Raw genomic sequence first — 15,383 nt, 5'->3', positions numbered from 1 at the left:
ATTCGATTCATCAACTCTTTCTTGTTTTACCCCAGACCCTAAATACATGGGCAGATATTGCGGGGAACCGGCCGTTTATATGTACGCTCCATAACAGCATCAGTTGCCCATCAATTTGCTCTTGCTGCTGTCATTCGTCCATTTCGTCATCAATCCCCTGTCTTGCCAACCCCCCCGAGCAGCTTCAGCCTCACAGCCCGTCGTCCAAACGGCACAACTCGGATCTTAGAAGATCTCTGGCCAACCTCTGGCCCGACTTTCGTACCCTGCAGCAAAAAGGTCACATAAAAAAAACACCATGACCTCGGCTCTACGACAGATTGTCGCTGGGCCAAGGGTGAGACACCCCGAGGCAAAGCTGGACCTGTGCTATGTCACCGACTCCATAATAGTTACGTGCGTCTCACCCCTCTCGTTCATTCTCTTATACACTGTTTTTCACTGTCGTATCGTGACATTTGGTTTCTTTTTTTTTTTTTCTTTTTTTTTTCTTCAACAAAAGTTTGTATGACCTTTCCCCCCCAGGCCGCGGCTGACACGATGAAAAATGTAGGTCCGGCCCCTCCCAGACGTGGCCGCAGCGGGCGTACCGCAACCCCCTCGACAAGCTCAAGGCCTGGCTGACGGCCAAGCACGGCGACGACTGGGCGATATGGGAGTTTCGCGCCGAAGGCACGGGGTACCCCGACGAAGCTGTCTTCGGGAGAGTATGCCACTACCCGTGGCCGGACCACCACCCCCCGCCGTTTCGCCTGGTGCCCCCGATCATGGCGAGCATGAGGAACTGGCTGCACGGCGGTGCCCTGCATGGGGGGCCGTCGTCGTCGGAGAATCACGGCAAGAGAGTCGTCGTCATTCACTGCAAGGCCGGCAAGGGCCGCTCGGGGACCATTTCGTGCAGCTACCTCATCTCGGAGGAGGGCTGGGCGGCGCAAAAGGCGCTCGACCACTTCACCAAGCGGCGCATGAAGGAGGGCTTCGGGCCGGGCGTCTCGATACCCTCGCAGCTGCGGTGGGTGGGCTACGTCGACCGCTGGAAGGACCACGGCAAGCAGTACGTCGACAGGCCGGTGGAGATTGTCGAGGTCCAGGTATGGGGCCTGCGGGCCGGCGTCGACGTCGTCGTGAGCGGCTTCGTGGAGGAGGGCAAGAGGATGCAAAAGTTTCACAAGTTCGGCCCCGAGGAGAGGGTGGTTGTGGAGGCGGGCGAGCCGCCGAGGAGCGGGCTGGTCGACACGCTCTTGGGCCTGGTGGGATACCCGGCGGACAAGGGCTCCCAGCAGGCGGAATCGGCTGACGAGGCGGGCGTCGAGCGGAAGCATACTGCTGGTGAGGCGGGCGGTTCGGGTGGCCCGGGGGACAAGACGAGGCACGAGCCGGCGGGCAGGGAGACGGGGCCGGCGCAGAAGGGGCAGTCGGCTGGTGGTGGTGTTGGGGACGGCATCGACAAGACGAAATCCAAGACGGGCAGCAGCAGAAGCAGCAGTGCTAGCCGCAGCAACAGTGTCCTTGACGGGGAGCAGCCGGGCGGGATGGCGGTGGTGTTTAGACCGGCGCGGCCGATTCGCATACCGAACAGCGATGTGAATATCGCCGTGAAGCAACGGACCCGGACGCACAAGAGCTTGAGCTGGACTGTGGTGTCGTCCGTGGCGCACGTGTGGTTCAACACATTCTTTGAGGGCCGGGGCCCCGAGCAGGGGGCGGAAAAGGCAGACGAGAGCGGCGTCTTCACGATAGAGTGGGAGGCCATGGACGGCATCAAGGGCTTCCCCTGGAAGGGATCGAGGGCGCTGGAAAAGATGAGCGTCGTGTGGAAGGTGGCTGGCGATGGCGACAAGGGGGGCGAGGAGATTGTCGAGCCTGGGGAAGGGGAGCCGGTGCCGCAGGTTGCGGCCGCCGACTGGAGAGGGACTGCGGACGTGGAGGGCGGCAAGGGCGAGGAGGATTTGAGCGTGGAGCGGTTGGATGACGGCGACGGCGACGGGAGTGGTGATGGGGAGGTCTTGGAGGGTTTGAAGTCTTCGGGGCCCAGGGGCGAGGATTTGGTGCTCGACACGGAAGACGGGAAGAGGTAGAGGACGGGACGGCGGTGCATTGGAGAGCGAGGCTATTCCCGTGATATCATTTTTCCTTTGCTGACGAAGCGCTTGGTTATGTGGCGATTTGTATACACGTATTTGGGGAGGATCATACACGCATGGAGGAAACACATGTATTGACAGCGATCATTTTCCACTCGTGATACGGCATCCGACATGTCACACTTGACCCTATGCCGTGTACTCATTAGTGATATCGCCCCCGTCCCCAATGATACCTATCTCCACGATATGCGCCATACGGTCCGCCGCGCCTATGATCCCCCCTATCTCTGTAGCCGCCGCGGTATCCTCCCCTCCCACGCGGCGCCTCGTCTCTGTCTGGCGGCGGGACAGGCTCCTCGACTTCCACCTCGTACTCTTCATACTCATCCTTGAAGAACTGACTAACCGTCTCCTGCTCGTCCTTGGCCGCCTCGGGGTCAAACACGAAGCGCATCGTGCCGTCCTGACCGCGCGCCGTCCGCCGGATCGACGCATCCGCCGGCCAGGGGTTCGACGCCGTCGTCGGGTCCGTAGCCGACGCCGTCGTCGACGAGAGCGGGTGCGCCTCCTCAACCTCGCACCTGTGGCAGTGGTACAGGTACCTCGGCTTGGCGGTGCTGTCCAGGTCGGTGTTGAGCCGGATCTTGATGTCGATGAACTTGCCGAGGTCGAAGCGGGCGCCGATCCTGGTCGACTTGTGGTGCTGCACGTACAGGTCGAGCAGGTCGAGCATGGTCTCCATGACGGCGTCCCGGCTGTACTGCTTCCTGCCGGCGGCGAAGTCCTGCACGCGCTCGAGGTGCTCGCCGCGCATGCGCGCCGTCAGCTCCACGACGGCCATGACCATGGAGAAGGTGGTCTGCTTGATGGGCACAAACGTCTTGTACATGTCGATGCACATGTCGTACGCGGTGGCGAAGAAGTCGCGCGAGTTGGCCGACGACTTGCCCAGCGCGCGCCGCACCACCTTGACGAGCAGCTTCTGCGGGTACCGCGTGCGGAAGTCGAAGCCTATCGTCTCGAGGATGAAGCGCTCCAGCCCAATGATGATTTTCCCGGGCGCTTCGAACATCTGCGTCCTCCCCGTTAGCCTCCTCCCCGCCAAACCCCCCGAGGGAGGTTTTCGTCGGCCGTTTTCCGCGGAGCACACGTACCTTGTCGTCGGGGGCGACCGTCTTTTCGGGGTTCTTGACATTGTACGCGGCGGCTAGAATGTCCTTGGACTTTTTGATGGTGTCTTCGACTTTACACGCGACGAACAACGACGCCAGAGCGGCATCTTGGTGGCTGTACTCGGCGTCGCGAAAGTTTAACCGAAACTTGTGGTAGTAGGTGCATGCTGTATCAAACGTCCGAACGGGCCTGCGAGGTTGCTTGTCAGCCCAGGCACGGGCACATCATCAGACAGAAAAGGAAGGGGGGGAAGATGGGATCGCACAGCTGCAGATTTTCCCTCACGTTGTTGATCAGCTGGACGCCCTGGAGGCGGTAGTTGTCCTCTCGCGCGGGATCGCAGCCATTGTCCTTGAGCATGCGGCGGATCTTGATTTCGGAGCTGTATTGGTTCGAGCTGGAGATGAAGCCGGGGTGAGGGCCGATTCTGGCGGGAGGAGAGTCGCCGTTTGCTGTGGCTGGTGCGGGATCGGCGCTTGGGCGCGGCGCCATGGTCCCTTTTTCTTTTGGTTCCTTTTTTTTTCGCTGGCGGTAATGTTTTGATCGTGAGGAAGATGGGATGTGAATTGGGGCCTGACAAGAGCTGGTGTCACATTGTAGCTCGAACTTGGAAGTACTAGGTCTTCATGATGCGGTGGGGCGCCAGACCAGTCCCCTACCCTATAACCAAGAGGACCGCGGCAAGTGGTAATCATGAAGGTTGAATGTTATCAACGCAGAATGCCAGACATTGAAACTATAAAGCCATCTACCAGGTATTTTTCCAAGACAAGACAAGACAAGACATGGATTGACAAGCAAGCAAACAAAGCGGAGGTATCATTAGGCTAATAATAAAGCAACAATTCTAAAAAAATACGCGAACCGGTCCTGGTAGTCTGGGGCAGCTCTCATTAGGGATTATAATAGCAGCCAAACAACGTCGTGCTGGCCACAACCTTCACAGCGCCATTCCGTTTTTGGCTTCTCTCGCAATTCTCACCACCGCTGGAAAAGTCCTTGATCAACCGAACCATTCTGTCTGAAATGTCCTTCCTCAGACTGCACATGGTCTTCTCCACAAACCACTCGACCGAGTCGAACGTGTCCTGCTCTTCTTCATCCATCATGCCCTTCTCCCTTCGGTGCGTCGCAAACCGCAGCGGCGTCGACGACGGCCTCACCTTGCGCACAAAGTCCCTCCGGCGAGAGTGGTACCTCTCGGAGCGGGCACTCCAAAAGTCCATCGACATCTGGCCCAGCTCAGCCGCGCGGGCGAGGGCCAAGCCCGCTGGAGACGTGTCCACGTTGCGCTTCCAAGAGCCGGCCTTGGCCGACGGCGCCAGGCCACGCTTGCCGCCGCGAGGGAACAGGCCCTCGACGTGAGCTCGCACAGCGGAGTCGAGAGCCTCGGGGGCCACGCGCAGGACGTGGTCGACGAGACCCATGCCTTGGGCGTCGTCTGCGCTCAGTGGCGTCATGGACCGCAGAGCCGTCTTGGCTCCCTCGGCGCCGCAGCGTCCGAGGTAGCTGACGCTGTGCAGCTCAGACCCGTACAATCCCAGCGCCCTGTACGCCGGATTCAACACGGCGTGCTCTCCCGCTACGACGACATCGCAGGCGGCCGCCAGCGCGACGCCGCCAGCGGCGCAGTTGCCCCTGATGGCCGAGATTGTGGTGACGCCACGGGCGGGCAGGTCCAGGAGCAGCTTCTCGACAACGTCGTCGATGGCGTTGATGTTGTACCACGACTCCAGCGCAGGGTCAGCAGCCGACTCGATGACATTGAGATGGATGCCGTTGCTGAAGTACGAGCTGCCGCCCATGAGCACCACGGCCGCCAGGGGCAGGCTCTGGTTCGGGCCCGTGGCCGTGGATAGGATGTACTCGAGACACCGGACCATGCGCCTGCACTGTTCTGTGCTCATGGCGCCGTTGTAAAAGTCAAAGTACAAATAGGCAAGCCGTTTGTGGCCATCGGTCACGAAGTCTACCCAAATCTCCTGGAAGGTGTCGTGGTACGACTTTGCCCACTCCTCCGACTGTGTCTGGGGGAGCAGCGAATGGAACCATGTCGACGGGCTGCCGGTAGAAACACCAAGCTGCTTGAGGCCCAACGCGGCAGGGACCTTTGGCCACAACGCAGCGTCCGTCTTGGTCTTGACTCGTCTCACGTGTGTGATCCAGATGCCTTTGTTGTCACAGGTGGCAACGCAGACTGCCTCGTCCCGGACGGCAATGATGCTGCCCGGTGCAATGTGACCTCTGTTGGAGGAGAGCAGGGTCGGGTTCTCAATGATGCCACCGTACAGATAGAGCTTGGGGCCAAACAGGTCGCTCAGACAGCCGGGCTGGGAGTCGGCACTGCGGATCCTTCGAGATATCGTCGAGGCGGTGTGCTTCCTGATGTCAAAGTGTCTGTCCGATGCCTTGAGGAGCGGCCTATGATGTGTTTTGCCGCCGAGGAACGGCTCCGACGTGGTGACTGACAGTTGTGCAAACTCCTTGTCTGCAGAGAGACCGGGGGAGGTGTCTCCCGCCACGCTCGAGCTGGTACCATCGGGCTTCGGAGTTGTAGGAGGCGACAGAGGCGCTCCAAAGGGGGTAGATGCCAAAGACGCGGCGGCTTCGATTCTATCAATGGCAGCCAGCGTTGCGGCAACAGCAGCCTGTGTCACTGGACCCCTATACAGGCTCGACTTGGTTGTGCTGGTGTCATTGATGTTGACGGGGAACTGATCAAAGGCCCACACGGGGCCTTTATCAAACTCGGCAATGGCTTGCAGAACGGTGACGCCCCAGTGACTTCTTCCTACGGGGTTGAAGCGGTTATCGCGCAGTAATTGTTGACTGTCTGCCACGGTGCCGTCGTCACCCATCAGCATCCAGTCGAGGGCACTTGGGCCGGCATCCCCCGGAGGCCCGGGGTGTACAATGAGGGTCAGATACGTCTCGTAGACCTGCTGCGGCACCAGAGACGTGAGGAAGGGGCAGATGATGAGATGTGGCTTGACCAAATCGGCCGCCTCAATCATCTTCTCTGCACACAAGGCATATTCAACGGTGATGGAATGCTTCCGCGATAGAACGAGGAAGAGCCGCTGCGAGAGCGAGTTGTGCGCCGTACAGAAGAAGAGGATCTTCATGCTGGCTTAGGGGGGTGTTGTTGTGTTCGCTGAAGCTTGCCTGGCGATTTGCTTGTTTCCTTTCTCTTCTCTATTTCTTCCCGTGTTGATTCTTTCTCAACTAGGTCGACCACATATGCAGGTGTAAGGATTAATCGATCTTGTCCGAATGTTTGGCAGGTGGCGTATTAATCATCTCGGTCTTGGAGTTTGGTGTGGGATGTTATTGGCAACAAGTGCTTGTACTAGAGTGAAACGATAGTACAAGACTAAAGAAGGATAATGTATCCGGCGTTCGAAAAGAAAGAAAAAAAAGATGCTAGAGAAACAGATTCTAGCACGGATACGTGGGAATTGATCACTTACAGATCCCATACGAGGTGGAACAGTGGCGTTGGAATTAACCGAGATGTGACACGGAGACGACAATATATATGAATAGGGATGTGCATGCATAGACGGGCTCCAATTCTTCTCAACTCCGTGTATAATACAGAAATGGCCTCGGGAACTTGGACTAAGAAAGGGGGGGCGCCGTGACTATCCATCTCGATCTTCTTCGGCACCCCCCTTGCTTCCCTTAGGTTCCCTTGACGGGCACGGAGACTTAGCTGACGATTGGCAGAGCCGTGATGAGCATCAGTTGTCAAAGGCTCGCCAAATTTGGTCAACGCCGTAGCGTGTAGATGGGTGTCTTAGCCTCCCTTTCTTCATGCAATACCCCAGAGTCTAGCCGTCTGAGACAGACAGACAGACAGACACACACACACACACACACACACACACACACACCGGGCACATCTCTCACAGGTAGTCCGTGCCATAAGGTGAGACCCACGACCCGGACCGGCGACAAGAAAGCGGAGATGGGCTGGGCAAGGGGAAAAAGGCGACAACTCACATTGTTTTCTGCCCGTGCGTGTCTGTGAGCTCTACAGCCGCAAGTGTGGTTTTGGAAGGCTTTGAAACAAGTCAGATGTTGTCGAGTGCTGGCAGTGGGACCCCAACGCGCTCGTCCACGGTGAGAAGACGATGGCCAGGCCATTTTCCGTTATTGCCGGTATTGGATGTGATGTCTGGGCCTGAATTGCTCCATTAGGCCTGATATTGCCAAACTGGGGGGCCTGGGGGCAGGATCGAGTCAAGCCCGAGGCAGAGACCGTTCATACATGGATGGCTTGACGGATGGACACTGATGGACATATCGATGGAGACGGTGGGGCGTCTTTTGGTGTAAAAGGGCTAGAGTCGGATTATTCTGACAGCTGAGAGGCGGCGACGGCGTGGGTAGGCGACAGCACGAGAAAGCTTACATGGGTCGACTCTTATCCACAATTGATGATGCTTCGCGTCGTGATGAAATGGCAAAACGTGGCTGCCAACGGGCTTCGTGGCAAGTTCGTTGCAGAGAGCGATAGAGCAGCGAAGTTGTGATGCTCCCGGTTTGTCCCGGCCTGCGAATGCTCATCCAAACTATCAATTGATAGTCTGGGGCACACGATAATACGGCTGAAACATTGCCCTTTGCTTGCTGGGTTGCTTTTGTCATATTGAAACTTCCTTTTTCATCCTGCACCATGCCATAGGCGTATGGACGCACTACTGCCAGAAAAGAATGCCGGGACTCTGCCTCCTGACGTGAACAAATACTAGCATGAGAAGTAGTATATATCTGCCCTACATACAGCGCTCAATAGTTTCTGGAGCTTGGCACCGACGCCGAAGCAACCGGAGTTGCGCGGGCCTAAGTCTTGACTTGGAGTGGAAAAGAAGGCCGACTTTGTGTCCTCTTTCTCCCCATCTCGCCGCTGTCGTCTGTGCCAATGGGCAACACAATACTGGGCCGGTACTAGTCAAGTATACTCACCTGGACTATTGGGCCATAGTGACAATGGACACGCCTTCGACCATGGACCAGCGGCAATGATGGGCAGACCTCCGTGGCCTGTTTGCCGAGAAACTATTGTCCAGAGCACGGAGCCGACTCTCAGGAGCTTATTTGAAATCCGAGGTCTGAGAGTAACACCAATTAGGAACATTCTGCGACAGACACATGACGATCCGCGCTTAGGCGTTGACGACGTCGAGAGAAGGTGTTTGTTTGGCGAGTTGCGACTCAGCCTCAGACACGGTCACTTGTTCAAGACCAAGGGTATCATGGATGGCAGGGAAACTTGGAGCCGGCGTCGGCTAACACCAGCATCTACCTACCTAGGTAGTTACTATTCTGGCAGGCCGGCGTCGATGCGAGGTTGTATTGAGGCGGACCAACGAACCCTTCAAGTTGATCACTCGGTGCATTTCTCGTTTGTCCAGAAACCCGAGGCCCGGGCTTGTCACTAAAGAAAAAAAAGGGGCAAGATAGTAATTAGTAAACTGGCTGTCGAAAAAAGGAAAGGAAGGGGAGAGGAGGGAATGGAAAAGGTTCGCCTATCCATTCCCCAACCTAAACCTGGCGACGGAAAACTTGCAAGCTTTCAGAACGGGACCTGCGCGGCGCAAAATTATGTCATCATCGGCTCACACTTGTACACGCTTAATCTACGCCCTCGACTCGTACAGGGTCGAAGCCAAATCGTGGCGTTAACACTTGGGGACCGTTTGTGGCCGGGATGCAACTGCACGGTCCTTAAGCCCAACTGAGCAACAATTGCTTGTTGTACGAGTCGTAGAGTCGAAGCCATCTTCTGCCGTTTTTTTTTTCAACTTGGGCTGATGGCGTCTCAGGCGCTCGCCATACTGGACAATGATGCTGGATCCAGATGGCCAGGTTGTTGCAGAATCCGAGCCTCAACTATTGAACTCTCAAGATCTCTCTCACTCTCTCTCTCTGTGGGTGTGCATGTGTCTGTGCCTGAGGCTGTATTCCCCCCCCCCACTTCAACAATATTGGGGAACGGTAGTCTCTAGACCTAGCATTTGCCTTTGTTATGACGGTTTTTACTTTTTTTACCTGTTTGTTTTTTTCTTCTTCTTTTACCCGCATTGTTTTAGCGGAGTTGTCAGGCAAAAAGAAGCAGGGTGCGGCATTTATTAATCGAGAGTTGCTTTTGTTTCTGCGTTGCCACAACTTCTGCAACGTCCGCGGCCAATCATGATTTAAGTTATTTGCTTTTGAACCCCCCTTCACCTCTTGTGTTATTAAATTTGCGGCGTGAATCCAGCTTCAAGCTAGGCTCTTTATACCCGATTCAGCCGCACGAACACGCCATCTTGCCTGTACTCGGCCGTGTGCCTTGGGTTGGAACTCGCCTTGTAGGCACTTTGTATGTACTTCCCTCGTCCCACCTCCCCGCTTTTGGGAGACTCGTCCGATTTTTTATACGCCAGATACTGAGTGTTTGCGTAAACAAGGGCCCGTGGCTTGGATCAGGTCGCCAGAAAGTGGTTTGATCAAGTTGTGGCTCTTCTCGCCTTGTCTGGGTGAGCTGGAGCGATCGTCGGTAAGGTTTGACAGCCACACCTACCTAGTTTCGTTACCAGGGCCTCGGTTTACCAGGGACGAGCTACCAGCTGCGATGGAATAGACGACTAACAGCGGCGGATCGTCCCAAGAGTTCGCAAACCTTCTCGACCCTCTTTGCCTCCCAGCAACCCTCCCAGATCCACCCCCGGCACTACTGGTGGAGGGCGACAGGGGAAACCGTTGTTACGGTAGAGAACCATTCACGGCTATGTACTCCAGTTGGTTGGGTCTGTTTCCTGTTGGCTGCTTTCAACCCCTGGTCTGGCCTGTTTCGTGGGCGCTACACTTACCGTTGTGGCCTGGAGGCCCAAACCCTCGAGAAAGAGAGAAATCGTCAGTTTCCTGTATACTACTTACTCAGCTCTTTATGTGCTTTCCAGTCCTGTCTGTCGCCTTGAATCGGAAGAGCCGACTCGCGCGACCTATGCGTTACTGTGGATGCTCCTCAACTCGGCCTATTGCCGCGCGGATGATGCACAAAAGTGTGAACCACATCGGACGACTAAATTCATAGCCCTTCCCCGTTGATTAGTACTATGCAAGGCAATCTACGGTCCCGGCCGGGTAGTCGAGCCTTCGTGTTCTTTGTACCTAACCAATCATTATATTACATCGTCTCCGACACACATCCCCGTAGGCCGGCCCCCCTTCCCCCTCAAATACATAAATACTGTAGCATTTGTTTCATGAGACACCGGAAAGTCGTTGTCCTCTTACGGACCAAGTCCCGGTCGTGTCTAAATTTGAGTTTAGGACATGCATCTGGCTTGACCACCACCTTTATTCTCTCTCTTCCCTTGCCATCTTCTATGTCGTTGATGGCCGAAATAGAGTGAGACAAGACGAGAGAAACCCGACAGCATGGCTACGAATTCGACTGAGCAGCTCCTGGAGGACTACACGGGCAAGTTGGTGCCGTATTCTTTCAATGGAGGGTTTGTGTGCTTGAGTTTCGCCATTAGCTTGGTCGGCACATGCACCAGTCTGGAGATGATCAGAAGGAGGACATCTCATAGAGGAAGACATAACTTGTGCGTGTTGAGTCTTTTTTTTTGTCCTTCACTGCAAGTGGTTTTACTGACATTGGAGCACAGATTGTTACTTATCGGCTCTGCTATTGCTATGGGCGGCATTGCGATTTGGTCAATGGTACATTACAATATTCTGAAACCGAATCCCTCTCCAGCTTCATCACTAACGTTTTTCACTTAGCACTTCATCGGCAATCGAGCTATTTACATGCTTGACGGCCAGGAAGCCTTCCAGATCTCCTACTCTACCGCCCTGACCGTCATGTCTCTGCTGGTCCCCATCTTCGTGCTCACCCTCGCATTCCTGGGCGTCAGTGGAAGTGGTCGAATTCGATGGTGGCGAATCGTGCTTGCCGGGTTTCTCTCTGGAGGAGCCATTTCCGGCATGCACTACCTCGCCGATGCCTCCATCAGAAACTACAACGCCTCTTATGAACTCTCGTATCTGGTTGGCTCGGTGGTTATTTCGGTCCTTGCTAGTTTGGTCGCCCTCGCACTCTTCTTTGTCTTTGAAAATAAGTGGAAAAGTGCCTGGTGGAAGAGACTGGGCTGTGCCGTGGTTCTCGCCGGGGCAGTGTCGGGCATGCATTGGTGTGCGGCTGTCGGGACGCGATATACTTTGATTAAGAACACCAACGGCAAGGGCGTATCCCGCCAGGATGCCATGGTCGTCGTCATTTGCCTGGTAAGTTTGAATTCCGGGAACGTTAGCGCCTATGAAAGATAGCCAGTCCATGCTGACTTGGAGCGGAATAGTCTATTGCTGCGGGTATTGTCATGACCGGCATGGCCGCCTACACCGGTTGGGTAAGACGAGACTACGCCAGCAAGTCGCAGCAAGTCGTCCTGGCTGCTGGCGTTTTTGACGACAAGGGCCGCATCATGGTCAGTCAAGAAGGTTACCTGCCCAGTGAGGTCGTTACAGACACATACTTGCCAAAGGTTAGTTTAGTTGTCCATCTCATCGTCTCTCTCGTCTCGGAAACACCATTTGTCCATCCCTGACTAACACAACCACAAGTCCAACGACGACTTTTTCAGCACTGGCCACCCTCTATTCCACTGGATGTTCCGTGCTTCTCGGAATTGGGACACTATTGCCAAAGTCATGGGCAAGATGGCCAGCCACATCGCTTTCCTCGCACAGAAGCGTCACATTGGCAGAGCTGGTGTCAGACTTGTCGGAGACGATGGCGTGCTCGTGGAAGACTACGACATAATCCTGCGGGAGCTGTTCTGCGTGACTGCCGGCGCTCTCGCCGCAAAGACCAGAGAGACTCTCAAGGGAGTTGGAACCCTGTGGGACGAAATCTTTGTCACTGGCGACTCGTTCAGGGCTCCTGGTCCTCGGCACAGGATGCTCCAGGACAAGTTCAGCCTGGCAGAAAAGGGGATCGAAAACAACGGCCAGGAATGCGGCCGCGGCTGCCTCATGTTCCTCGTCCGCAAGGTTGACAACAAGCGAGATGTTGAGAAACTCGAAGCGGCCGGGTACAGATTTGCTGAAGTCCACCAGGTTGCCGGCGCTATTCGGTCCAGCATGCAGATCAAGACGCCCGATCTGGAGGCTCGACTACGCAACATGGCTAAGCAGAAGGACAAGACCAACATACTCGCCCCCGGCGTCCATGTGGGCATGTTTGCTGTCCGCGCTCGTCTTCACAGAGGCGGCTTCGACGTGCTCGCTCAGAAGACGGCCAGAAAACTGCTGCCTTCTGTTCCCCTGCGCATCAAGCAACTAGACGCCCTGCAGTCGGGGTTCCTCAACACCATCCGTGGCATGGCTCTTGCCACTATACTGCTCAAACTGGAGAACCACAAGCCCAGCTCCCCCCAGGAGGCGCTGTTTTTGGTCGCCCTCCGAGATGCCATCTCCGCCCTGCGAGACTCCCTCGGCGATGAAGCCTTTCACGAGGCGACCTTGTTGCCCAAAGAAGTCCAGCTGCCCTGCACCCGCGCCGCCGGGAGCAAATCCCCCTCAAAGTGCACCCTCATCGCCTTCCAACTCGTCCTCCCCATCCACGCCGTCGTCCTCTCGGACACGTGCGAGTTCACGCCCCTCAACTTCTTCAAGATGCGCCAGCTCACCTACGAGGGCCCTTCTCACGACATTGAGTTTTCTCACATGGTCCACCGTGACATGTCGTCAACAGCGCACGACATGTCTTCTAGCCAGTTTAGCGCAGCACCTCCGGCCGGCGGCAGCAGTAGCTACTTCTCCCGAGCCCTCGGCAGGTTCAGACGATACATGCCAGGACAAAGTCGAGCCGCAACTGTGTCCCCGCTAGCGCCCACCAAGAGCCAGGAGCAGTTGTCCAAGGTGGCCTCGCATCCCAGCTCCCTGTACAATGGCGACGACGGAAGTTTCGACGAATCCCTCAAGCTTTCCTCTCCCAGCCATCTCCCTGCCGCCAAGTATGTCCCCAGGAACAAAAGTCATGACAAGCAGTTCCATGTCTTTGGCGGTATCATGGTATCACAAGAAGTGTCGATCAATGTTCAAGAGGTACGTCGCCGTCGTTCCACTTCCTCCCCGAGGTTTCTCCCCTTTTCCCCCTCTTTCTCTTCGCTCCGGGTATTCTGTTTAAGCAGAAACTTGTAATTATTCCAACTGACAATCTGGCGTTGTAGACAAGAGCAGGGGAACACGACCCTCATGCTCCTCAACAACAGGGCTCAGAGCTGAAACCTCTCCGCTCCCGAGCCGACAACCAGAGCAAGTCAGAAAACACCTACATTGCCACCGCCACGGGCGAGAACAAAACAGCAGGTCAAGCAAAGAGCGAGGAATCCGCCTTTGTCGACGAGCTGCTCACTCTGAGCATGCAAGCAGACAAGCGGGCGGGCATGTAAATCATCTGCCCCGCGTCTTGTCGTACGTCACACTCATTTATACACCTATGATTAGGTGTCGTTTTTATTCGTGGGAACTCTGTAATTTGGCAAGGGGGATTATCGGGCGGGCAAACAGGACTATACCACTGGGTCGGGCAAATTCCTTGACATTAGACCATTGTACAAATTTTAAATACTTCATGCAAATGAATCAAGATTTGGTATATAAGCAACACCTCGGATCGGGATCAAGTAGTTTGTGCAACATTGTAATCTTATGCCCAGCGTCCTCCATCAACCATCACTTGCATGTGTCCCCCCCCCCCCCCTCTTTCATCCTGAATATGCCGCATCCTGGATGGATAGTGTCACACAGAGCAAGTCTAGTTGAGCTTGGCACGATCAAGGACGCACGTAAGTGACGCAAGGACAACGATGGGGATCGGGTCGTGCTCCTCGGCCGGTCCTACTTGCCCCTTTTGTGAAGAGGAAAAGAAAGAAGAAAAAAAAAAAAATCTCTCAGAGAGGCACAGCTGAGCACAAGACTCGTATTTAGGCCATATACCCTTGCTACAAAGCATAATTGTAAACTAGCAAGTCAGCTTCCTACGTAGCATTCGTACCGGTTTCCTGGAGTATTTAGCGCTTTCCCCGAGTGGAATAAGGTTTTTTCCTTTATTTTCGGCCTTTATTCAGCCGCGGAACCAGGCTCTCTCCGCTGGGGAATCGCAGTTACCCTTGTTTTCCGTCCGGTCCTGCCGATCCGTATGGCGGGCATCCATGTCCTTGAAATCGTTGGGTTGCAATCGAGAGAGAGAGAGAGAGGAGTGGCCTATCGGGTCCGCTTTTCAGGACCCCCGGATCCCAGATCTCTGGACCACAGTGCTCTTTGCTTTTTGATCACCTGTCTTGGTCGGAGAGGCGACCCGGTGGTCTGGAATCCCATGGCCAGGGGGGGCCAGTAGGTGTGGCTCCATGGGGGGAGAAACCATGGGTACAAGGAAAGACGAGACCATTGGCGCAGCTAATTTTGAGATTGTAATCGCGTACCGAGTGGTTGGCCAGAAGTGCAAGCTAGACATTTTACGAATGCCCGCAGACCAAGTAGGTGGGAGCGTAGCTGCCACTGAGAGGTCTCTGCAGGTATGGCGCAATTTAGGGCTCCGGCAAATTAACTTCTTGGGGGTTGATGCAGCGACGCAGCGTGTACTTTCTCTTCCGCCCTTGCGCCGGTTTCTTCCCGTCCCAAGTACGCCATGTCCTATGTGCGTTGTACAGTGTACCTGTGCCCGCGGTACGCGTACAGTTCTCCTCAATTATCACTACCTAGGTAGGTGAGAAAGAAAGACGCGTGGGTCATCATCTTGGTCTAGAATTTGAATGTGCAACCGAGTACGAATTGTATACTACTAAAAAGAGGAAAAGGAAAAGATGTTTTGGGTATAAGTGGTGGTCATTCCACCAAGTCGGCCGATTCCCATACGCATCGCTAAAATCAGAAAGAAGACGGGAAATAAAAAGGAAAAAGGAAGCAAAGAATATAAGCCTTTCGAGCTCCTTGTAAAAGGCGTAGCCACCATCTTTTGGTACCAGAAATATCTGCAACAAGAAGAAAAGAGGACAGAAAGTGACGTTGAAAAGAATATTGTCAAAGCCTTGACAGCCAGTCCGTTGCTCCAAGCCCATC

At 55.3% G+C, this 15,383-nt stretch overlaps 6 protein-coding genes across 7 annotated transcripts; 3 read left to right on the top strand and 3 right to left on the bottom strand.

Annotated features, from left to right (window-relative positions):
- Positions 1–31: 31 nt before the first annotated feature.
- On the top strand, positions 32–2,991 carry TEP1 (Telomerase protein component 1). Of its 2 annotated transcripts, XM_007808384.2 has the most exons (2): positions 32–396; positions 554–2,991. In XM_007808384.2, exons 1-2 carry the CDS (start codon positions 299–301, stop codon positions 2,076–2,078), a joined length of 1,623 nt encoding a protein of 540 aa, XP_007806575.2. In that variant the 5' UTR covers positions 32–298; the 3' UTR covers positions 2,079–2,991. The 2 variants fall into 2 exon arrangements, with proteins under 2 accessions (XP_007806575.2, XP_065976109.1); XM_066118589.1 differs by having other exon boundaries at positions 32–2,991.
- On the bottom strand, positions 2,290–3,752 carry CTK2_2 (RNA polymerase II C-terminal domain kinase beta subunit; the record flags this gene model as incomplete). Its single annotated transcript, XM_066118588.1, has 3 exons — positions 2,290–3,159; positions 3,242–3,449; positions 3,526–3,752. The coding sequence occupies 3 exons, from the start codon at positions 3,750–3,752 to the stop codon at positions 2,290–2,292; spliced, it is 1,305 nt and encodes a 434-aa protein (XP_065976108.1).
- A 318-nt stretch (positions 3,753–4,070) lies between these two features.
- CTK2_1 (RNA polymerase II C-terminal domain kinase beta subunit) lies at positions 4,071–7,571 on the bottom strand. Its single transcript, XM_066118587.1, has one exon. It carries the CDS (start codon positions 6,383–6,385, stop codon positions 4,154–4,156), a length of 2,232 nt encoding a protein of 743 aa, XP_065976107.1. The 5' UTR covers positions 6,386–7,571; the 3' UTR covers positions 4,071–4,153.
- Positions 7,572–8,287: 716 nt separating this feature from the next.
- On the top strand, positions 8,288–8,707 carry J3458_005065 (uncharacterized protein; the record flags this gene model as incomplete). The annotated part of the gene is made up of 1 exon (XM_066118586.1): positions 8,288–8,707. One exon carries the CDS (start codon positions 8,288–8,290, stop codon positions 8,705–8,707), a length of 420 nt encoding a protein of 139 aa, XP_065976106.1.
- A 1,990-nt stretch (positions 8,708–10,697) lies between these two features.
- J3458_005064 (uncharacterized protein) lies at positions 10,698–14,099 on the top strand. The gene is made up of 6 exons (XM_066118585.1): positions 10,698–10,861; positions 10,925–10,979; positions 11,043–11,546; positions 11,618–11,803; positions 11,883–13,367; positions 13,493–14,099. Exons 1-6 carry the CDS (start codon positions 10,821–10,823, stop codon positions 13,712–13,714), a joined length of 2,493 nt encoding a protein of 830 aa, XP_065976105.1. The 5' UTR covers positions 10,698–10,820; the 3' UTR covers positions 13,715–14,099.
- A 956-nt stretch (positions 14,100–15,055) lies between these two features.
- J3458_005063 (uncharacterized protein) lies at positions 15,056–15,382 on the bottom strand (the record flags this gene model as incomplete). Its single annotated transcript, XM_066118584.1, has 1 exon — positions 15,056–15,382. One exon carries the CDS (start codon positions 15,380–15,382, stop codon positions 15,056–15,058), a length of 327 nt encoding a protein of 108 aa, XP_065976104.1.
- Between the last annotated feature and the right edge of the window lies 1 nt (position 15,383).

The sequence above is a fragment of the Metarhizium acridum genome, assembly GCF_019434415.1.
Source record: "Metarhizium acridum strain ARSEF 324 chromosome Unknown scaffold_31, whole genome shotgun sequence".
Classification (NCBI taxonomy): Eukaryota; Fungi; Ascomycota; class Sordariomycetes; order Hypocreales; family Clavicipitaceae; genus Metarhizium; species Metarhizium acridum.
Note: the sequence above shows the minus strand (reverse complement) of the source record. Positions and strands in the feature narration are given on the sequence as shown.

Excerpts from the sequence above, each read along its gene's own strand:
- CTK2_1 (XM_066118587.1), bottom strand. The coding sequence starts at position 6,385 with ATGAAGATCCTCTTCTTCTGTACGGCGCACAACTCGCTCTCGCAGCGG.
- J3458_005064 (XM_066118585.1), top strand. The coding sequence starts at position 10,821 with ATGATCAGAAGGAGGACATCTCATAGAGGAAGACATAACTT. Across the intron at positions 10,862-10,924 it reads CATAGAGGAAGACATAACTT|ATTGTTACTTATCGGCTCTG; the intron begins GTGCGTGTTGAG and ends ATTGGAGCACAG. Across the intron at positions 11,804-11,882 it reads CAGACACATACTTGCCAAAG|TCCAACGACGACTTTTTCAG; the intron begins GTTAGTTTAGTT and ends CACAACCACAAG.
- TEP1 (XM_007808384.2), top strand. The coding sequence starts at position 299 with ATGACCTCGGCTCTACGACAGATTGTCGCTGGGCCAAGGGTGAGACAC. Across the intron at positions 397-553 it reads ACCGACTCCATAATAGTTAC|GTCCGGCCCCTCCCAGACGT; the intron begins GTGCGTCTCACC and ends TGAAAAATGTAG.